Source organism: Ostrinia nubilalis, chromosome 25 (genome assembly GCF_963855985.1).
Source record: "Ostrinia nubilalis chromosome 25, ilOstNubi1.1, whole genome shotgun sequence".
Classification (NCBI taxonomy): Eukaryota; Metazoa; Arthropoda; class Insecta; order Lepidoptera; family Crambidae; genus Ostrinia; species Ostrinia nubilalis.
This window is the reverse complement of record NC_087112.1, coordinates 7,530,922-7,554,774: the sequence shown is the minus strand read 5'-3', so window position 1 is coordinate 7,554,774 and position 23,853 is coordinate 7,530,922. Positions and strand designations below refer to the sequence as shown.

Below are 23,853 nucleotides of genomic sequence, written 5' to 3'. Positions count from 1 at the left end.
CCGACACTAGCCCATGTTAACATGGGCATATAAATGATATGGTGAAGTCAGAAATTTGATATCATCATTTTATTTTTTTAAATTTTCATACAAAATAAATTTTATAAATTCCGATTTGTATAAAAATTAAAATAGTTAAAATGAAGATATCAATTTTCTGACTTCACCATACCATTTATATGCCCATGTTAACATGGGCTAGTGTCGGCTCATATACCCATTTACCAAACACCCTGTATAGTTTAGAAATAATCGTGTGAGATCACTTATCGTTTCCACTCTGTATAGTATTTCTTGGAATACAAAGTATACGTGCTTGCGTGCGTTATTATTATTACCATACAGCTATTCCCATAGTGACTTGCTTGCGTAGCGCCCTCACACATATCCCAAACAGGAAACGTAGAATATTATTATTTAAGAGGATAATTCAATGTTTAATATTTACGCAATACTAAAATAGCATTATTTGCATCAGAACATTATTCCGTTAAGGCGTTTTACTAGACCAGTAGATCACACTAATGGGCGTACGTATCAACTCTAGGCCCCGGGTCAGTGTGTATTTGTTTTTATCGATTTTGCACGATAAGCTCATGCATTTGTCGTCTAAAATCGTGGATAAGGTTTTATCAGAGCATCCTAGTGCGGCTGATCTGAAGAAGGATTATTTCATCTTTTAGGAAGTGGAACTGTGGAACGTGACGCGATATGAAGTAAAGATCTACGCGGTAACGCAGTCGGTGGCTCGCGCTAACGCTCTGATCAACGGCTCCGAATCTCCGCCCGAGGTAAGCTATTTTATTGTATTATTGCTTATTATGAAGCCTCTGTTTCTGCAATTTATTACACCGATCTTGTCGCGACAAGGAAAAATTTCCGTGCTTTTAAGCGATTTTGTGAAACATATTATTGACAGGCAGCTAATTGCTCATAAGATAGGCCCCTTTAATTGATATTTATTGTCCGTGGTGAGTATCTTTTCTTAAAGGTTATTAAACCTTTGTTTGTTACCTGTCATCCGCTTTGCAATGGAGGGAAGTCAAAGCTTAAATTCGAACTCCTCCTATGTTCTTCTGATTAATTTCGTTGCGGGTCCAATGACAGTTTAACTTTCCCCCGGGACAAACTTGACCTTCATTGGTTGGGTTTTTATGGCGGTCAAGCTGTAGATCCTGGTTACACAGGAGTTGCAGCGGTGCGAATAGTCCCGTTATTAAGAAGACAAAAACGTATGGTTATAATAGTTTGTTAGATCAGGAAATTGTGATCTGTGATACATTATTATATTGTTAGTTATCTATCTATTAATTAGTAATAACAATAACATCCTGTAAAAGTATAGTAAATAACAGTATAGTCAATTAATAGTAAAATAAAATTATTTGCAATGCTTTTATTTTGAATTAAAGTTACTATTTACTTAGTTACTGTTTGAATCGATCGGTAAGAATATTGTTATTCTACCTACTTTAAACCTGAACGATTTAATGTGATTATGTATGAACTAAATAATATTCGATGAGTTACGTGGAGGGTTGCAATTCCCAATGAGATGAACTTGCCTGAAGACCATAAGACAATTTTCACTTTGGTATACTTACCAAAGCGTTTATTTGTATGTAGTTTGCGCATATTTACTTAAATATTTCTTATTTAGGAGGTGTCCAGTGAATGGTGCGCCGCCCACTCTGAAGCGATGTCGCCTGGAAACGCCCCAGTGGCATCAGGGGGCGTCCACACCGCCGCGCTGTTTGCTATCGCTCCCATCGCGTTACTAGCTGCTGTTGGAGTTGCCTTAGTGTATTGGAGGTATGTCACTGGACTATATAGGGTGTTTAACGTAAAGGAGGCCACTAAGCAACGCCCCAATGGCGTCAAGGGGCGTTCAATGTGCGGTGCTGTTTGCTACATCACTAAGGCTATCCTTACTAGCGACTGTTGGGGTTGCCTTGGTGTACTGAAGGTATGTCCCTAGACTATACAGGGTGTCTAGTGTCAGAGAGGCCACCAAGCAACGCCCCATTAGTGTCAGGGAGAGTACACACCGCCGCGCTGTTTGCTATCGCGCCCATAGCCTTACTAGCTGCTGTTGGGGTCGCCTTGATGTACTGGAGGTATGCCATCAACCATATACAGGGTGTCTAGTGTCAGGGCCATCGTCTTGAAGCTCTGGAGCTTACGTGCTCACTCATACGACGTGAATCAAGCATCTAATGTCACATTTTATTGCTAGAAATTGGTATTTCAGTGATGTTTGTTTTGCAACAAGCCAAATAAGAAACATTTTACTAATGTGTTGTTTTGTAATCAGTTTCTTGTGTTGTCCGTTTAGATGCAGATCGCGCCTCAGCAAATGCGTGAGCGCAGTGTATAATTATTTGGAAGAGGGCGGCGAGAGAGCTGCGCGGGCGCCTCTCAACGCGTACAAGAAGCCAGGTAACATTTGATTGAATTTTAAAGGAAGAAACTGATATTTTTTATAAGAAGTGTTATTGATTCTGTGCAGTTAAATTTGTAAGATCTTATAATGAAATAATGAACATTTTTAGTACATGACTGCTTCATACATCTTTGCATACATTTTACTTGCGGGTCACATGATGACGAACATTTTTCCAGGACTTTATTTTCAGGGGTTAAGTTGAATCTGTATCCTATCTAATGAGGGAGAAATAATCCTAAGGCTCAAGTTTAATTATTATTATTTCAGCCATAGGACATCCACTGTTTCAATAATCCGTCAAATTATTGATATTGTGTTCACCATCATCATCTCAACCATAGGACGTCCACTGCTGAACATAGGCCTCCCCCAATGCTTTCCATGTTACCCGGTTGGTACCGGCCTGCGTCCAGCGCCTTCCTGCTACTTTTATGATGTCGTCGGTCCACCTTGTGGGTGGACGTCCCACGCTGCGTTTTCCGGTACGCGGCCTCCACTCCAGAACCTTGCTGCCCCATCGGCCGTATTGTGTTAAATTTTTTGAATATTTTTCTAACTGTGCCGATTCGTGTACGGTCGGCCGTTTGGTGTAGTGGGTCGAAACGGACTACTATTCCGGAGGTAGCGGGTTCGATTCCCGCACAGTACAAACATTTGTGTGCATGAACATATTTGTTTGTGTTGGACTGGGTGTTTTCTATGTATAATAAGTACCTACTTATGTATTAACAAAAAAAAAGTATTTAAGTATGTTTATATCCGTTGTCTAGTACCCATAGTACAAGCTTTGCTTAGTTTGGGACTAAAGCCTGGTCCGTGAGCACGTAGAATCCCGTCCAATGACCCCAAGCTACCCATCCTTATCGTTCGCGCGTAATTATATTGCTGTCGCGACTGTGCGACGCGCGCCCGCAGTGAGTGTGCGAACGCGACAGCAACATAATTACGTGCGAGCGACAAGGATGGGCATCTTGGGGTCATTGGACGGGATTCTACGTGCTCACGGACCAGGCTTTAGAAGCGCAGTGTAAAATGTCTAAGGATATTTATTTATTATTATTATTTTCCCCCAGTGGTGAACTGCTCCCCGCTCCGCTCGTGCGCCTCCGGTGGCACCACCAACGGCAGCGCGTGCTCGGCGGCGCGGCCCCCGCGCATGGCCGGCGCGCAGCTCCCCGCCGTGCCCGCCGCCCGCTTCCCCGCGCGCGTCGCCGCGCTGCACGCTGACGGAGACATTGGCTTCAGGTGGGTTCAATAGCCGTGCCCCCCCCCCCCCCCCACAAAGCACCGACGCGCCCATTAGAGCAGCCGCAGGTCGAGCGAGGCTGCTGACAGCATTGGCTTCATGTAGGTGGACATTAATAAGCGTGCCCCCCCCCCACAAAGCAGCGACGTGATCATTAGAGCAGCCGCGGGTCGAGGCTGCTGACATTGGCTTCAGGTAGGTAGACATAACTAAGCATGCCCCCTCCCCCCTCCCCCCAATGCCTGCTGCAGACTTACCCGTGCCCGCTGCAGACTTACCCAAGCACGTTAAGCTGGATCTCCATTAGAAGCAGCCTCGCGGCTGCTCAAATGGAGACGCTGCTTCAACCTGAGGCACGACACGTTGCGAGGCTTTGGTCGCCTCGGACCAAACCATATTTTGTCGCTCGGAACGAGGCAGCCGCTCGGCCCGAGGCTGCCTTTACACGACTTATCACGTGACTATAAACCTGAAGGCTTCCTGTCTTTTGAATCGGGGGTACAACTAACGGCAGCGCGTGCGACTGCCGATTTCCTCGCGCACGTCGCCGCGTTGCATGCTGATGGAGACACCGGATTCAGGTACACACTAACAAAGCAGAAACGCGTCCATTTAGCTGAATCCCCATTAGTGTAGGTGACACTAGGCGACTTGCAATAGCGACAGCTCGGCGACTTAGCCTGTCTCGTCCCGAGCCACAAAATGTTGCTCGGTCCGATAGCTCTCCTAGTCTCCATTTGAGTAGTCGCAGCTGTCTTTAGTAGATACGCGTCTTTACACGCACGTAACAATGATAGGCATCTCACGTGGCTATAAGCCTGAAGGCTCCTGTGTTGCCCCGTGGCACCGCCAACGGCAGCGCGTGCTCGGCGGCGCGGCCCCCGCGCATGGCCGGCGCGCAGCTCCCCGCCGTGCCCGCCGCCCGCTTCCCCGCGCGCGTCGCCGCGCTGCACGCTGACGGGGACATTGGATTCAGGTGGGTAGACAATAATAACCTTGCCCCCCCCCATTCCAGGATTCACGTAGATACTTACAAAGCAGCGACGCGCCCGTTAGAGCAGCCGCGGGTCGAGACTGCTGACATCGGCTTCAGGTAGGTAGATATAACTAAGCATGCCCCCTACTCCTCCCCCCAGTGCAGGCTGCAGACTTACCCGTGCCCGCTGCAGACTTACCCAAGCACGTTAAGCTGGATCTCCATTAGAAGCAGCCTCACGGCTGCTTCTAATGGAGATCCTGCCTTAGGTTGACGCTGCCTCAACCTAAGGCACGACACGTTGTGAGGTTTTTGTCGCCTCTTACCGAACCATATTTTGTCGCTCGGGACGAGGCAGCCGCTCGGCCCGAGGCTGCCTTTACGCGGCTTTATTAACAATGATACATAGGCTTGTCACGTGACTATAAGCCTAAAGGCTTTCTGTCTTTTGAAATGGGGGGTACAACTAACGGGTGCCGATTTCCCCGGGCATGTCGCCGCGTTGCATTCTGATGGAGACACCGGATTTAGGTACACACTTACAAAGCGGCGAAGCGCCCATTAGAGACGCACGAGCCGCGTAGAACTTCTGAGGTTCATGACCCGTGACTTGCACGTATCTACTAAAATACATCAGCAACAAAGAACAGCATCACGTGACTGTAAGCCCGAAGGCTCCCTGTGTTGCCCCGTGGCACCGCCAACGGCAGCGCGTGCTCGGCGGCGCGGCCCCCGCGCATGGCCGGCGCGCAGCTCCCCGCCGTGCCCGCCGCCCGCTTCCCCGCGCGCGTCGCCGCGCTGCACGCTGACGGAGACATCGGCTTCAGGTGGGTTCAATAACCGTGCCCCCCCCCCCCCATGCCGGATTTAGGTACATACAAACCAGCGACACGCCCATTAGAGTAGGGGTCGAGGCTGCTGACATTGGCTTCAGGAAGGTAGACATAACTAAGCATTAGTGACCGACCGAATATTCGTTTTCGTTTTCGGCCATTTTCGGCCAAAAAATAGACATTCGGCCATATTTTCGTTTTCGGCCAAAAACAAGCCGAAGCTTCGGCCAAACCGAATATCAGAAATACGTGAATAAGATGGTGACGTTTATCGTTCCGATATCTTCGGGAATGAATCTGGTGCACTCATGGTTCCAATCAGACTTGAACGGACGCTTACGTTGTAAAGGGTGTCCAGCGAGAATTTTCCAAGTTCAAAATTGAAAACAAATAAAACCAAAGAGTTTTCATTAAGTTTAATTGTTTCAAAATAGAGTCTAATGCGGATTTGAAATACGCCATGAGTCACTGGTCGGGAGCCTACAGAGCGTTCGCAGTTGAGCAATAAGTATTTGAAATGTATTATCGAATGATCGATGAATGTCTGATACCACAACTGCAACTGCATCCCGGTCAACTACGTAACTCTATTTCAGCAAGAAGGTGTCTCACCACACACGAAGATTACCTCGATGGAGACACTGAGGACTATTTTTTTTTCAAATAAATGATCAGCAAGTACAGGGACATACCCTAGCCGCCTCGGTCACCAGATCTCACACCATGCATGCGAGTTCTTCTTGTGGGGATATCTCAAGTCAATAGTTTACAGCAAACAATCCTTAAATAATTCAGGTTCTGTAAGAAAATATCCGCCGTGAAGTTGCAGGAAAATTATTAGCGCGATTTGCTCTCGCATAGTTGTGAATATAAGGGCCCGGCTGTGAGAGTGCCTATAAATAAAACGGGCATCATCTAAGACATTGCCTATAAAAAATTAAATTCGCATTGTTAAACTCCAGTTTGCATTTGTAATAAATAATAAAAAAATCATTAATTTATTTGTAGTCAAAAATTCCCACTGGACACCCTTTATTTCTTCTTCACTTCCCAATATTTCAATATACTTACTTACTTCCCTACTTCCCTATATTTATTTATTCATGATTAAATTTTTTGTGTTTTAATGCCGGTTTTCTTTAATCAATCCTTATCAAAATCAACTGTCAAACGTCATTATGTTTTTGGTCAAAACATTAACGGTTTTCAAAGTTTTTACATAATTTCAGATTGAAATTTGAGAGTTGAAGGTCATTTTCGTTTTCGTTTTCGTTTTCGGCCGAAAATTAGACTGCAGCCGAAGCTTCGTTTTCGTTTCCGTTTTCGGCCGAAAATCCATATTCGGTCGGACACTACTAAGCATGCCCCCTCCCCCCTCCCCCCAGTGCCTGCTGCAGACTTACCCGTGCCCGCTGCACACTTACCCAAGCACGTTATTAAGCTGGATCTCCATTAGAAGCAGCCTCGCGGCTGCTCAAATGGAGACGCTGCCTCAACCTGAGGCACGACACGTTGCGAGGCTTTCGTCGCGGCTGAGACATTGGCTTCAGGTAGGCAGACATAAAGAACACTCGCTCCTGTACACAATACGCTCAAGGCGCTTGCGAGGCCTTCTTAGGACTTCCCTTGCTGACGGAGACATCGGCTTCAGGCAGGCAGACGTAAATAAGCGTGCCCCCCCCTCCCCACAAAGCAACGACGCGCCCATTAGAGCCGCCGCGGTTTCAGCAGCGACGTCCACCTACAAATTAGCACCGACGACCCTGTCGACATGAAGGCCCTGGATACAGGCCACAAAGCAGCGACACGCCCATTAGAGTAGGGGTCGAGGCTGCCCATTAGAGCAGCCGCGGTTCCAGCAGCGACAAATTAGCACCGACGACCTCATAAAGGTAGCAGGAAAGCGCTGGATGTAGGACGCTACCAACCGGCCATTGTGGAAATCATTTGTAGTAGGCGTAAGACGTGAGCTACCATACGTATCTCACGTCACCCTTGGTAGCTTTTGCGAAAAATAAATTGGCCACTGTCCATTGAAGCTCCAGTATGATTCAAACTGCCATCTATCTTTCATCATCATGCTATAAGTATTAAAAATGATAATTATTATTTGTTCACAGCAAGGAGTACGAGATCGTAGTGGCGAGATCGGCTGCACTGGGGCACACGAGCCACCACAGCCACCGTCCCGAGAACAGACTGAAAAATAGATATTTGAATATTACTGCTTGTGAGTATTCATTTAGCTACAGATCTAGAGTTGAACTCAGTCAGCGCCTGAGGTATGAGAGCGGCACGGGAGGGTGTTTTTGTAACGTCAAACATGAGCGAGACTTCAGATCTTCAGATTTATTTGCTCTGTTTCGTCATATGTTAATGTCGCCCCTCCTGTGCCGCACCCATATCCCTGTCACTGACTGAATGGACAAGTTTCCAATTTTTTTTCTATAAATCTTGTTTTTAACATCAGGAAACTACTCCATTGAGCGCTACACCTTCAGTTATACTTATTATAGGTCTACGTATTAAAAAGTCTTGCTTAGTTTTCGACTAGGAGACGCAACATAAAATGCAAAAAATTAAATAATGATACCCGAGTATGATCAATGAGGGTTTTCGCGAATGAAAGATCCGCTAGATGGCGGGACGTGGATGTGGGGTGTGACTGCTGCGTGATTGGTGGATTTTGACATATCTGTCAATGTCATGTCAAAAATAACCAATCATGCAGCATTTGGACCTCGCGTCTACGTATTGCCATCTGGCGGATTTTTCATTCGCGAAAACCCTCATTGTCTTAACCTGGAAAATCGCCCACGGCTCGTGCATATAACACCACTTGTACGAGCACGATCGTACATCCTGCTGCACCGTCAGCATCGACCGCCGGGCGACCCATGAACCCTCAGCGTGCACCGTCGGCACTCTACACCGACGGCACACTAGCATATACCTTTCATTGTGTACAGTAAATAACTTATGTATAAATAGCAATAGCATTACAACAATAAACAGATATCAACCGTCCGTCGTTGTGTCTCATTTCCCCCCGCTGCGGCCAAGACACCCTTAGCCGTCGCTATGATCAGTCCGGTGAGTCTGCCGGGCTGGCAGCGGGTCCCCGCCGCCTACCTGCCGTCCTAACGCTGCTGCCCTGGGTGACCTGGGAGCAGCTTCCTTCCTATCAAACCCTTATTATGTCTAAGTATCTATTGTTAGGCAGGGCTAGGGCTCTAGGGACTTAGTGTCTTAGGGAATAGGGACTCTAGGCTCACTAGGGAGTTAGTTCCCTTCCTGACATCATATCCCGGGCACGGGAGCGGTGCCTTACAACCACTGCCTCCCGCCCGTACACCACTATAACACCTTTCTCCTTACAGATGACCACTCCCGCGTTTGCGTCTCGGCTGGCGGTCGCTGCGGTGCCGCCGGCTGCGTGGGCGCCGGCCGCGGCGCCGCCTGCGACTACGTCAACGCCAACTTCATTGACGGCATGCTGCCCGCGCTGCACGCGCCGGCGCTGCGCCGCATCCGACGCCGTTTGGAGCGCCTGCGCCGCCCGCAGAGGTGAGTAGGAGTTGCGACCTTATGGCGAGGGAATAAGGTTCTTATTGCAGCAGGAGAGTACATTGTATGCGCCTGCGTTGTGCTTCATCTGACGCCGCCTGGAGCGCCTGCGCCGCCCGCAGAGGTGAAGCGGGAGTTGGGACTTTATAGTGAAGGGGATAAGGCTCTTATTGCAGCAGCATGAGTACAGCGAACGCGTCTGCTCCGCCCGCAGAGTGAGCGGGAGTTGCGACCCTATAGCGGGGGAATAAGGCTCAGTGTGAGTCACTTCATCGACGGCATGCTGCCCGCGCTGCACGCAAAGGCGTCTGCGCCGCCCGCAGAGGTGAGCGGGAGTTGCGACCCTATAGCGGGGGAATAGGGCTGCTATTGCAATATTAGAGCGAGCATCTTACAACTGCAGCGCTACACGCGCTTGCGCTGCGCCGCCTGCGACTACGTCAACGCCAACTTCATCGACGGCATGCTGCCCGCGCTGCACGCGCCGGCGCTGCGCCGCATCCGACGCCGTTTGGTGCGCCTGCGACGCCCGCAGAGGTGAGAGGGAGTTGCGACTTTAAGTCAAGGGCATAAGGCTCTTATTGCAGCAGCATGAGTACAGCGAACGCGTCTGCGCCGCCCGCAGAGGTGAGCGGGAGTTAGGACTTTATAGTGAAGGAATAAGGACGTCATTGCAGCCAGAAAGTGAGCATTAAGAATAGACTGTCCGCGCCTGCGCTGCACCGCATCCGCCGCCGCATGGAGCGTCTGCGCCGCCCGCAGAGGTTAACGAGAGATGTGACCTTAAGTCAAGGGGATAAGTCTCTTATTGCAGCAGCATGAGTACAGCGAACGCGTCTGCCCCGCCCGCAGAGGTGAGCGGGAGTTAGGACTTTATAGTGAAGGAATAAGGACGTCATTGCAGCCAGAAAGTGAGCATTAAGAATAGACTGTCCGCGCCTGCGCTGCACCGCATCCGCCGCCGCATGGAGCGTCTGCGCCGCCCGCAGAGGTTAACGAGAGATGTGACCTTAAGTCAAGGGGATAAGTCTCTTATTGCAGCAGCATGAGTACAGCGAACGCGCCTGCTCCGCCCGCAGAGGTAAGCGGGAGTTGGGGCCTTATGGCGAGGGAATAAGGCTCAGTGTGAGTCACTTCATCGACGGCATGCTGCCCGCGCTGCACGCGCCGGCGCTGCGACGCATCCGACGCCGTTTAGAGCGCCTGCGCCGCCCGCAGAGGTGAGTTGGGGCCTTATAGCGAGGGAATAGGGCTGCTATTGCAATATTAGAGCGAGCATCTTACAACTGCAGCGCTACATACATCCGTGCTACACGCTCCTGGAGCGTCTGCGCCGCCCATAAAGATGAACGGTAGTTGGGGCCTTATGGCGAGGGGATAAGGCTCTTATTGCAGCAGCATGAGTACAGCGAACGCGTCTGCGCCGCCCGCAGAGGTGAGCGGGAGTTGCGACCTTATGGCGGGGGAATAAGGCTCAGTGTGAGTCACTGTCACTTCATCGACCGCAAAGGTGAGTAGGAGCTAGGACTTTAAGTCAAGGGGATAAGGCTCTTATTGCAGCAGCATGAGTACAGCGCATGCGTCTTATTGCGAGTTGGGACCTTAAGTTCAAAGGAATAAGGCACTGTCATCGACGGCATGCTGCCCGCGCTGCACGCGCCCGCGCTGCGACGCATCCGACGCCGTTTAGAGCGCCTGCGCCGCCCGCAGAGGTGAGTTGGGGCCTTTTGGCGAGGGAATAAGGTTCTTATTGCAGCAGGAGAGTACATTGTATGCGCCTGCGTTGTGCTTCATCTGACGCCGCCTGGAGCGCCTGCGCCGCCAGCAGAGGTGAGCGGAAGTTGGGACCTTAAGTCATGGGGATAAGGCTCTTATTGCAGCAGCATGAGTACAGCGAACGCGCCTGCGCCGCCCGCAGAGGTGAGTGTGAGATGTGATCTTAAATGAAGGGAACAAGGCTCAGTGTGAGTCACTTCATCGACAGCATGCTGCCCGCGCTGCACGCGCCCGCGCTGCGACGCATCCGACGCCGTTTAGAGCGCCTGCGCCGCCCGCAAAGGTGAGTTGGGGCCTTATGGCGAGGGAATAAGGTTCTTATTGCAGCAGGAGAGCGAGCAAGAAGAGTACATTGTATGCGCCTGCGTTGTGCTTCATCTGATGCCGTCTGGAGCGCCTGCGCCGCCAGCAGAGGTGAGTGGAAGTTGGGACTTTAAGTCATGGGGATAAGGCTCTTATTGCAGCAGCATGAGTACAGCAAACGCGTCTGCGCCGCCCGCAGAGGTGAGCGGGAGTTGCGACCTTATGGCGAGGGGATAAGGTTTCTTATTGCAATAGATGAGTACAGATCACGCGCCTGTACTGTGCTTCATCCGTTGCCGGCTGGAGTACCTTATGTCAAGGGGATAAAGCTCAGGATGTTATTGCAACAGAAGAGCGAGCATCTTACAACTGCAGCGCTGCACGCACCCGTGCCCGTCCGCAGAAGTGAACAAAGAGTTCCGACCTTACGGTGAGGGAATAAGGCTCGAGAACGAGTTATGGAGTACCACTGCAACGCTGCAACCAACCTGCCAGCGTCGCACACAGAGGTGAGCAGGAGTTGCGACCTTATGGCGAAGGAACATGGCTCAGCGTGAGTCACTTCATTGATGGCATGCTGCCCGCGCTGCACGCGCCGGCGCTGCGACGCATCCGGCGCCGTTTAGAGCGCCTGCGCCGCCCGCAGAGGTGAGTAGGAGTTGGGACTTTATAGTGAAGGGATAAGGCTCATATTGCAATAGATGAGCACAGATCACGCGCCTGTGATTCATCATCCGCCGCCGGCTGGAGTACCTTAAGTCAAGGGGATAAAGCTCAGGATGTTATTGGAACAGAAGAGCGAGCATCTTACAACTGCAGCGCTGAACGCACCCATGCTACTCGCTGCCTGCAGTGCCTACGCCGCCTGCAGAGGTGAGCGAGGAGTTAGAACCTTATGGCGAGGGAACAAGGCTGTCATTGCAGCCGCTGATTGAGCAGTATACATTGTACGCACATGCGTTGTGAACTTTAAACAGGCAGAGCAAGTTCAAAATCCGGACTTCAAGACAAAAAAAGGCTCCGAGACAACTCTGACTGGAATCAATAACTTTGATCTTTATTAGCCGCTATTTCAGGTAAGTTGCGGCAAGCACCTAGATGCAGGCAGCGCAAGATCGTTGTGGAAATCCTTGGTACCCTATGTCCAGCGGTGAACGTCATTTGGCTGATACGAACAAATACTAAACTTAATTCATACATTAATTCAATTTTTCTCAAACCCCAGGCAACCCTCAACAAAGCCAGTGAAGCCTCCGCCCAACCTAGCGGAAGGCATCGAGTCGGCGTTCCTGAACATCGAGTTCTCGGGCATCGTGGAGTCTGACGAGCAGAATGAGGACTCGGACAGCGATCATAGTGATGACGATTGCGAGCTGGACGACGTTTATGTCGATATCGGTGAGTTTGGAAGATGTGTATATCATTTATCGTATATCGTTGTACAAAAATGATCTTCATTTGTTCGTTGTACAAAAACGATCTTCGTTTGTAACCTTCCTTACTACTTTATTATTTACTCTAACGTTAGATTACATTCCTCAAACGTTTTTATCCTAAAGAGTCGATTTTTGTATATAAGTCTAGTTTGGTAGTAGGTTTTTTTAGCAAACTACTGTGCTATTTTATTTACGCTAGTATTTGTATAATCGTTCAAGGAGCAGGAATACCCTAAACAAAAATTTAGGAGGCGAATATATTTTTAAGTTTTGTTCTCTTCAATCTCATTTGATGCTTGTTCATAGCACTGATTTAGTGAATTTTGAAGTTATGGAAATTGCCATTCGCATCCTAAATCGCACAAATATTCACTATCCGCGAATTCATGCTCAAATCATATTGTCCCGCTTTTCAATTTATTAGTTTGAATGTTTTTCCCCCACAGATGGCGTCCCAACCCGAGTGAAACTAGAATGGCTGGTGTGGCGGCGCCGCTACATCGCGACTCAAGGACCAACACCAGCTACACTCGATGCCTTCTGGCGCATGATCTGGCAACACCGCGTGCACACCATCGTCATGATCACCAATCTGGTGGAGCGAGGCAGGGTAAATATTTGTGTAGACTATGACTTCTCCATTCGTAAGAAGGCTTAAGGTTACCCAAAGGGGGCACTTCTGTGACGTCAGAGTTTGTGATATTCACTCAAGACCTCTTAGAGTAATACTATAGTCTGGTCCGGGAGCACGTAGAATTTTGTCCAATGACCCTAAGCTACCCATCCTTATCGCTCGCGCGTAATTATATTGCTGTCGCGACTGTGGGACGGGCGCCCGCAGTGAGTGTGCGAGCGTGACAGCAACATAATTACGCGCGAGCGATAAGGATGGGTAGCTTGGGGTCATTGGACAAAATTCTACGTGCTCCCGGACCAGACTATACATGGTATTGCGAGACCTCAAATCTTTCATTTGTCTCTGGTATATTAGAGGGTCGTGTTCCTGCAATGTAGACTAATTGATCTGATGAGAATGTTGTTTGTTGCAGCACAAATGCGACATGTTTTGGGGAATGTAGGCCAAATCCTTCATTCGTCTCTGGTATATTAGAGAGGGTTGTTTTTCTAAAGTGGAGACGAAACGACCTGTGTGCTTAGTGCGAGTTTGCATTGAACGTAGTGCGTTAAAAAAATCTATGAAGATTTTAATTCTTGAAAGTATGCTCTAGGGTCCTAGGGATGCTGTACAATATACATTTAAATGTCATTTATCATTGTAATTTTAAATGTAATTCTTTACGCAGTCGCTAGTGATGACGTTTGATGTAAACACGCACTATACTCCCTGATGACGATGATGTATGACCGTTATTGTTGCAGTGCAAATGCGACGTGTACAGAGGAGTGTAGGCCAAATCCCTCATTTGTCTCTGGTACATTAGAGACGATCATGCTCCTGCAGTGGAGACTAAAATGAAATGATCTTAATATCAATCATCATCATCATCAACAGCCCTTTACAGTCCACTGCTGGACTATGAGCCTCCTTCACTATAGTGGAGGGTTTTGCCATAATCTCCACGCTTGGCAGGCGGGTTGGAGATCGCAGTTTAAAATTGATGTTTTTCAGAGAGCGCTGCTGCCCATTCTCTGTTTGATGTGTAGTCCCTAAGTCGCCTCTTACGACACCCGCGGGAAGAGTAGGGGTTGGTGACAAATGTATTCTACTCTGCCGTCACCACACGGCTTAATATCAATGTATGACCGTAATTGTTTATTCCAGCGTAAATGCGACATGTACTGGCCGGGCAGCGGTCGTGGTAGTTCAGCAGAGTATGGCGGTGTGCGCGTGACGTTGTTACACGAAGACGTGCGCGCAGCTTACACCGTGCGTCACATGCGCGTGCGACTCGCCGCGGCTGAGGCGGACCAGGTATGAAATGCGACATGTACTGGCCGGGCAGCGGTCGCGGCAGCTCGGCTGAGTATGGCGGCGTGCGCGTGACGTTGTTACACGAAGACGTGCGCGCAGCTTACACCGTGCGTCACATGCGCGTGCGACTCGCCGCGGCTGAGGCGGACCAGGTATGAAATGCGACATGTACTGGCCGGGCAGCGGTCGCGGCAGCTCGGCTGAGTATGGCGGCGTGCGCGTGACGTTGTTACACGAAGACGTGCGCGCAGCTTACACCGTGCGTCACATGCGCGTGCGACTCGCCGCGGCTGAGGCGGACCAGGTATGAAATGCGACATGTACTGGCCGGGCAGCGGTCGCGGCAGCTCGGCTGAATACGGCGGCGTGCGCGTGACGTTGTTACACGAAGACGTGCGCGCAGCTTACACCGTGCGTCACATGCGCGTGCGACTCGCCGCGTCTGAGGCGGACCAGGTACGTAAACGAGTGAAGGATTTTGCAAATAAAAATGAACTGTCAAAGAATTCTAATATTTGTCAAAGAAGGCATCGCTATGACATGGGATTAAGGAAAACGTCAATATTGTCTATCAGACAGGCGTTTACAGAAGATTCAATGGTACTGCACGGCCCGCAACGTACTAGATGCGTATTCGTCGCTATACGCTTGGTGTACGCCTGCTTGCAGTTTACATATAAACAATGTAATGTTTAGTACTCTACGCGCCGTGGACAGTAGCACTTAAAACAAACATCGAAGTCGTGATCTTGCCAGCCTATTGGTAGGTGATGACGTCATAGGTTTAGCCTATCCGGATTCCGAATCGTTTTCAACAACATGGCTCCAAATCGGATACTCAATGCATTTAAATGTAAATAGGCGTTGTAAATGTCTTCGGCTTTGGGCAAAATTACGAATCTGTTGTCCTAGATGAGCAACTGTACGTGATATGAAGCGATGGGACGTAATGCGACCAATACTTGACGTTTATTACATGTCATGACACGCGACTACGTAGGCCACTATTATATTCATCGACTGCTTGATATTTTCGATTCGCGTTGCCGCGTTTGTCGTTTACCAAGACAACGGATCATAAAGATAGATGTCTTTATTGGTTGGTTTCGATTTACCCTAACATTGCCTAACTGGAATTCGTTGCCTGCTGCTGTCTTTCCCGAAAACTATAATCCGGGCCTCTTCAAGGCGAGAGTGAATAAGCACTTACAGGGTAGATATGTACCATCCTAGACTGCATCCCACTTAATATCAGGTGCGATTGTGGTCAAATACCTGCCTTGTTATGAATAAAAAAAAATATGTTTTTCTTACCATCACATTTTTCTGCAGGCTAGCGACACCGGCAGTGGATCAAGCGACGGCGGCTGGCGCTCCATAGCGCAGTACCACTACACGGTGTGGCCGGACCACGGCACGCCGCGGCACCCGCTAGCTGTCTTACCTTTTGTCAGGGCCGCCGCCGCCGACCCCGGCACTGTGTTGGTGCATTGCAGGTAAATAATAATTAAACCATGGACACAATGAACGGTCCTGCGCTGCCCGCATCCAGGGTCTTCCCGCGACCTTTACCAGATCGACGGTCCACCTAGTACAGCTCGAGCTGCTGCCAGCTGCCATTGTTAACAGCTGGAGCGGTTGGTATCAACTGCTCAAGTCACAAGCGCGCGCGACGTGGAATGAAGAGCACAGGCGGACTGCGCGAGAGCAGTCGACAGCTAGTGCTAGTTCATTGCAATTTATGCAATACTGGTAAATAATGAATCGATAGTTAGGTGATAAGTAAGCCAGGTACCGGTGGGAAGACGAAGTCACTAAGGACCCGTGCGACTTCCACGTCGAGTGGTGACAGCGGACAACTCGAGCATTAGTTAGTGATCAACATACCGCTCTTGCAGTCATAGTCAATAACTTGAAGCTACTATTGATAACCGATGATAATTGTAAATAAAAGATTGCCTCTCGAGTCTGATATGTCAAAAGATATTTCATAGCTTAGAGCCCTCAGTGAAATATAAAGAAGGTTATACTCGATAACTCTATGAAAATAACAGTTGAAATCGTAGGAGAATACAAGCACATTGACTCGCCAAAAGTACTTTTACTCGTGATGAGGAAGAGCGATGACGAGGTCTAAAATAGGATGTTCTAACTCCATAAACCAATATAAATAATAATATGTTTTTTTTTTCTACTTCCAGCGCGGGCGTCGGCCGCACTGGCACGTACATAGTCCTCGACGCTCAGCTGAATCAGCTGAAGCTCACTGGTACCCTATCCCCTCTCGGCTTCCTCTGCCGCGCGCGAACGCAACGGAACCACCTCGTGCAAACCGAGGAGCAATACGTCTTCGTCCACGACGCTTTACTAGAACACGTGCGTTCAGGAAACACAGAAGTCGAGTTCCCCAAAGCGAGGGAATATCTAGTCAAACTCTTAGAGCCCATATCCGAGGAGGAACTCGCCGTTTTGGACCTCAATTCTAACAAGAAACAGAGCATGAACGATCTGACGAACGGTGTTGAGAACGGCGATACGTCAAGCATCAAGTCTAATCAAGCGGAGTGTAGCGAGCAGGATGTCATTGAGAATGGGAGTCAGGTGTCGAGCAGGATAGACTTGGATGAGGATCAGAGCAAGTCGGAGGGGTCTATGGGGGATGTAACAGAGGAGGGGGAGGGGGAGACGAAAGAGGTTCTCGTGAATGGGGAGGAAACGGAGGGAGTGTACGATTTGGCGCCGCGGTCCACGGATACTTATAGTAAGAAGATGATGGCGTATAATAACATGAATGAAGAGGAGAAAGAGGAAATTAGGAGGTGAGTGATTAATGGTTTAATTTAAGACATTTATTTCTCTAAAATAATTACATACTTACAAGAGAAATACAAAATTTACTTGTACTGTACTATTTGAACAGAATATTAACACATAACGTTGCTACATTTTCCTTATGTAATAAGGAAATTGTTATGTAACTGCCGTATGTTTCTATTCTTTACGTAATTTTTAAGTCGAAATGATTATTTAATTATAGCAATAATCTAGAGTTTACGTAAGGCCAAAAGATGAAGAAGATTTCAGACAATTTTATCATTTCTATTGGCTACCACCAGATGTGTTATTACATTATTAAAATCGTTGTTTGCAGGGTGAATCGCGCCGAAAACTACGCACTTCTAGAGCGAATGCGCTCGCTCGCAAACAGACATCACACGTATCAGGGCCCGCCGCCCGTCAACTTGCTGGAGAAACAATTCCTGGTACGTTTCATATGGCTATTAATAGGTTTTTTTAACCGACTTCAAAAAAAGAGGAGGTTATATGTTCGGCTGTATGTATGTTTTTTTTCACATAACTATTTCACTACCAGTCAATCCTTTTCCTTTTGCCTATTGATTAGGTTTCATTGACGCCTAAGATTTTGGCGTAGCTGACAGAAGTTACAGTGACTTGGTGGAAACGAGAGGTGGGATTAGTCCCGTACCTAGATCGGTGTGTAATTATTCAGGTTTGTTGAAAGTTCTGGTTTTGAATCTGTGCCCAGAAACTGAACAAGATTTTGGCAGCGTAGGTATTCTAAGGACTTTCTTAGTCCAGAGTTAAGATTTTTTTTAAAATGACCACCTGCCTACAATTTAATAAATTACGAATATCCCCGTTAACTCTTCCAGGCTAGTGTTAGTATTTATACATTTTTTAATCCACAGCTAATAACAAGGTCGTGCGTGGAGCCGAGTGTTTGCGCGCGCGCCGCCCACAACGCAAGCAAAAACAGACCTTCTGGAGTATTGCCCTCTGACGCCGCTCGGGTCATGCTTGTACCCAAACCGGGAGTCGAAGGTTAGTTAGGTTAAAATTAGGAAGAAGTGGTTTAAGGTGGTGGTTTATAGTTTTAACTATGTCATGTCCATGGCAAAAACAAGTTCAAAGTGACTTAATATTTCAAGTTCAATGTGAAAACCTTCACAATAAAGCGAACGAATGAGTGAGTAACTGAACTTACATGAGTGAGTGAACCGAGTAAAATACTGTACTGAGTAAATTGTCGTGATCTGAAGTTTTTTTTATAACTATCCTTACAATGCGTTTTAAATTAAATTCGCCCTAGTGTCACATTTAAAGGCTTCTGTTATTTTTATTTCTTCACAAAAATAATACTTTTGTATAATAGTGTAATAGTGTCAACCGCTAATTCTATTTCTCTTTGTGTTTACCCAACTAGGTAGTGAATACGTCAACGCATCGTGGGTGTGTGGCCGGCGACGGACGCGGGAGTACGCAGTGGCTCAGCATCCCACCGCCGCGGCAGTGCCGGATCTCTGGCGGCTGCTGTGGGACCACACGGCTCAACTGGTGCTCACGCTGTCGGACACGGAGAATGACCCGGTGAGTCAGCAATAGGACCAGCTCATCGTCAGTCTGGCTCAACACCCCACCGCCGCGGCAGTGCCGGATCTATGGCGGCTGCTGTGGGACCACACGGCTCAACTGGTGCTGACGCTGTCGGACACGGATGACCCGGTGAGTCAGCAATAGGATCAGCTCATCGTCAGTCTGGCTCAACACCCCACCGCCGCGGCAGTGCCGGATCTCTGGCGGCTGCTGTGGGACCACACGGCTCAACTGGTGCTGACGCTGTCGGAAACGAATGACCCGGTGAGTCAGCGATAGGACCAGCTCATCGTCAGTCTGGCTCAACACCCCACCGCCGCGGCAGTGCCGGATCTCTGGCGGCTGCTGTGGGACCACACGGCTCAACTGGTGCTGACGCTGTCGGACACGAATGACCCGGTGAGTCAGCGATAGGACCAGCTCATAGTCAGTCGGCCCAACACCCCACCGCCGCGGCAGTGCCGGATCTCTGGCGGCTGCTGTGGGACCACACGGCTCAACTGGTGCTGACGCTGTCGGACACGGAGAATGACCCGGTGAGTCAGCAATAGGACCAGCTCATCGTCAGTCTGGCTCAACACCCCACCGCCGCGGCAGTGCCGGATCTATGGCGGCTGCTGTGGGACCACACGGCTCAACTGGTGCTGACGCTGTCGGACACGGATGACCCGGTGAGTCAGCAATAGGATCAGCTCATCGTCAGTCTGGCTCAACACCCCACCGCCGCGGCAGTGCCGGATCTCTGGCGGCTGCTGTGGGACCACACGGCTCAACTGGTGCTGACGCTGTCGGAAACGAATGACCCGGTGAGTCAGCGATAGGACCAGCTCATCGTCAGTCTGGCTCAACACCCCACCGCCGCGGCAGTGCCGGATCTCTGGCGGCTGCTGTGGGACCACACGGCTCAACTGGTGCTGACGCTGTCGGACACGAATGACCCGGTGAGTCAGCGATAGGACCAGCTCATAGTCAGTCTGGCTCAACACCCCACCGCCGCGGCAGTGCCGGATCTCTGGCGGCTGCTGTGGGACCACACGGCTCAACTGGTGCTGACGCTGTCGGACACGAATGACCCGGTGAGTCAGCGATAGGACCAGCTCATAGTCAGTCTGGCTCAACACCCCACCGCCGCGGCAGTGCCGGATCTATGGCGGCTGCTGTGGGACCACACGGCTCAACTGGTGCTGACGCTGTCGGACACGGAGAATGACCCGGTGAGTCACAGGAGTTGGGTTGTTCAGGGAGAAATATGCGAATATCAGGCCTCCCTAACCTGTTTGACCGGCTGGGGAGTACACTCCTTGGCCTACAGGCCAAATCATCAATTTTTCTCTCGTTAGTCGAAGAGGGTGTGGAGTGGAGATTATATGACATTCCATGGACAATAAAAATAATATGATGTCGATTGTTCGTTGTGTATGGTTAGATAACAAAATCAAATATATCCCGCAAGCAACATTTTTAATCTCACGTATCACGTAAATTTTAATATCCCTTTCCTTTACAGGAATGCGAAGTTTTCTGGCCAACGGAAGAAGAAAAAGAACTCTTTGTGGCCAACTTCAGAGCTAGTTTCGTGTCTAAGGACATCTATGTGGCGTACCGTAAGTTGGAAAGAAAAACGCCGGTAGAGACCCCGGTGGAACCAGAGACTAACGGATATAGGAGGCAGGAGAGCAGCGATTGTGCGGACGATGAGAGGCTCATACCAGAAAACGGCTCGCCAGTCAACGACGCCGAACCCGCGTACAGATTCGACAGAACCGAACTGAGACTGGAACGCCTCAGCAGCGGAAACAGGGACCTATCTGCGCGGAAATCCATAGCCAACGGGGACCTATTCTCCTCGCTGTCGGAAACGAAGAAAAACGGCCCCAAATCGCCGAGAAGTCCGTCGAAAATGTCGCTCAAAAACTTCAAGTTGAGTTCGCCCACGAAATTCAAGTTTCCCGATTGGGGGTCCCGGGCTTGCGGCTCGCCCCCCGATGTAGCCCCTCCTCCCCCGCCCGTAGCCCCCGCTCTAACTGTCGAAGAAGAAGCCGAATTACGGAGACCCTGTTACATGTTCGAGAAAGTGGACCGAGTTCCTGACAGCATACCTTCGGATCGCGTGATCGAGGTCACAAACGTCAGTGTGCACTCGTTGCAAGACGACTACCAACTCAGTGTTAAGTTTATCAAGTGCAGTGGGTGGTTAGATGGGGATACCACGGAGTATAAGGCGGGGAACCCTGATGAGAATGAGTTCGTGAGGGCTGTGAAAGAGGCCGCGAGTGATTCTGAGAGGGAGGCGGCGGTGGACAGGCTCATACAGCCTTATAAAGACTCATTTGGGCTTATCGAGTTCGTCGCTGGTTGCCAGATGGAGTACAAGAACGGTCCTGTCGTCGTTGTTGATAAGTAAGTGTATTTTTTTATTATCTATTGTTTCACTTAAAAACTTCAATTTTATGTATTTTTTTCACGGAAATGGCTACCTACTCATTTTTATTGACATTTTAATTTTAACTCAAAATAATTAAAAATGTACTGCGTCTGGCGGCGTGGCGGTTCCCAATAACTTTGAGATAAGGTCACGCTGATCACGTTCCACCCGTTACGCACATTCTTATGTTCCTAACTAATCATCTAACTATTTATTCTTTTCGTACCTAATGCATGTATAACGAATCTGTGAAAACATATTTAGGGTCACATTTTAGTCTATATCTACATTTAAGTATTGTTTAAACCATGTAAAGAATGTAATATGTTTTGTTTTCCAAATAAATAAAATAAAAATAAAATAAATCAAACTTGCACTACTTGGTTTGTGGCTTCAGTAACACACCTGCTAAGAATTAAATTAGCTAGTAAAGCAAGGGACGTTTAGGGCGAAGATTAATACGTATGTTTACTTTGCAGATACGGCGGCAGCAAAGCCCTAAGCTTCTGCACGCTCAGCGCAGCGTGCGGCGGCGCCCGCGACCCGACCGCCAACGACCCGGGCGCCGAGTTCCGACCCGCCAGCGACCGCGCCGCCTCGCTCTACACGTGCGCCGCGCTCGCCGCCCACGCGCGCTGCCACGCCGGCCACGCGCCGCACGCGCTGCCTGCGCTGCTGGCGTCGTACTGCGCGCTGGCGCACTACGGCACGCTGCTGGCCGCGCCCGAGCACAGGTAAACTATTTTCAGTCTAAACTTCTGTTAGTTTCTACAGCGAGCGACCCGAATGCCGAGTTCCGACCAGCCGGCCAAGTGCCGCACGCGCTGCCTGCGCTGCTGGCGTCGTACTGCGCGCTGGCGCACTACGGCACACTGCTGGCTGCGCCCGAGCACAGGTAAACTATTTTCAGTCTAAACTTCTGTTAGTTTCTACAGCGAGCGACCCGAGTGCCGAGTTCGGATCTGCCGGCCACGCGCCGCACGCGCTGCCTGCGCTGCTGGCGTCGTACTGCGCGCTGGCGCACTACGGCACGCTGTTGGCCGCGCCCGAGCACAGGTAAACTATGTTAAATAAGGCATTAGTCTCCATTGCTGAAATTCTGCACGCTAGCCGTTACTGACCCAGTCGTATTTATGCGCTGGGGCACTACGGCACACTGTTGGCCGCGCCGGAGCACAGGTAAACTATTTTCCATAGTCTCCACTGTTAGTTTGTATAAGCTTGCCGCCAGCGACCGCAGTGCCGAGTTCCGACCTGACGGCCACGCGCCGCACGCGCTGCCTGCGCTGCTGGCGTCGTACTGCGCGCTGGCGCACTACGGCACACTGTTGGCCGCGCCAGAGCACAGGTAAACTATTTTCAGTCTAAACTTCTGTTAGTTACTATAACCAGCGACCCGGGTGCCGAGTTCCGAGTTCCGACCCTCCAATGACCCGGGCGCCTAGTTCCTTCCGCTAAGGACTCGGGCGCCTAGTTCCTGCCCGCTCATGACCCGGGTGCTGTATTATGGCCCGCCAATGACCGCGTCGTGAGTTCTACATGCCCCGCCTACTGCTACTTCAGTCTGGTAAATGTGCGGGCTATGTAGGTTACTTTAGCTCTACGTATCTTCTTATTTACTTAGGGGTTACTTCTTACTTACGGTCTGCAAAGCATAATGTCGCGATGATTTGCTCAATGTATCCAATGTCTAAGTTAGTTTATTTAATTTACTATTTTAAAACAATTCACCAATTGAAACTGCTTATTCCAGGTACTCCAGCGCATCTCACCAAGTGTCACGGTAATACACAGGTTGTATCCGAATTGAATGAATACTCAGACGCGTGCACACGCGAGCGGTTTTAGTTGTCGCCCTCAAAGTAGGACAGTAGGTATTGACTCACCCGCGACGAAATGCGTCAAAGTGACGCGCACGACGTGAATTCGTGCGGGAATTTCACGCACGGCCATCCGTCAAGTTGACGCGCAGAGTGGTGTCCAATACTCAATGTATATTTAATGTATATGACTTTTCAAGCTTATTATGATACATAATTCGTTGTGAACATCCCAAACCACCTACCAACGTGAAGTAAACACAGTTAAGTGCAAGCCTTTCGTATTGTTGGCAACGCTTGTACGTGACTAGCATTTATTATTTTATAGACCAGTAATTTTCAATAATGTGGCAATCTGTAATGCTCAAATGTATTAAAACAATAAAATTAGCGGGATTTATAAATTATTTGGTGTAAGGCTTCGTCTCTTATGAAATAAGATGTGGTTGTGTGCATATATTTACGACAGCAGATGTGGATTTTTCTAGCATTTTTTTCTATGGTATGGTAGATTGTCGCAAGTGACGAGCAGTACTGTATAAATTCGTTGGATTTTCATTTTGTGAAACTACATTACACCTGGCGCAAATCTATGCATAATATTAACTACTGAAATGCACTCATAGTTGAGTTTTACAGTGTATTTGTTAAGAAATATTGTATGTGGTCAAGTCTCTCAATTGGTACGAGATTTTTG

General features: G+C 49.3%; 1 protein-coding gene and 1 long non-coding RNA gene across 2 annotated transcripts; both read left to right on the top strand.

The window, feature by feature from the left end:
- Positions 1–1,787: 1,787 nt before the first annotated feature.
- LOC135084222 (uncharacterized) lies at positions 1,788–3,595 on the top strand. The gene is made up of 3 exons (XR_010259791.1): positions 1,788–1,812; positions 2,336–2,439; positions 3,520–3,595. It is a non-coding gene; the product is annotated as an uncharacterized LOC135084222 (long non-coding RNA).
- Positions 3,596–3,602: 7 nt separating this feature from the next.
- LOC135084098 (uncharacterized) lies at positions 3,603–23,546 on the top strand. The gene is made up of 16 exons (XM_063978841.1): positions 3,603–3,691; positions 4,510–4,668; positions 7,622–7,731; positions 8,882–9,001; positions 13,069–13,193; positions 14,367–14,516; positions 14,616–14,668; positions 14,852–14,972; positions 15,849–16,012; positions 16,718–17,335; positions 17,668–17,779; positions 18,227–18,359; positions 18,742–18,905; positions 20,419–21,311; positions 21,816–22,070; positions 23,090–23,546. The coding sequence occupies exons 1-16, from the start codon at positions 3,603–3,605 to the stop codon at positions 23,121–23,123; spliced, it is 3,300 nt and encodes a 1,099-aa protein (XP_063834911.1). The 3' UTR covers positions 23,124–23,546.
- The last annotated feature ends 307 nt before the right edge of the window (positions 23,547–23,853 follow it).

Coding starts and splice junctions, on each gene's coding strand:
- LOC135084098 (XM_063978841.1), top strand. CDS start 3,603: ATGGCCGGCGCGCAGCTCCCCGCCGTGCCCGCCGCCCGCTTCCCCGCG. Junction 17,336..17,667: donor GAGAAAGAGGAAATTAGGAG/GTGAGTGATTAA, acceptor CGTTGTTTGCAG/GGTGAATCGCGCCGAAAACT. Junction 18,906..20,418: donor CGGACACGGAGAATGACCCG/GTGAGTCAGCAA, acceptor TTTCCTTTACAG/GAATGCGAAGTTTTCTGGCC.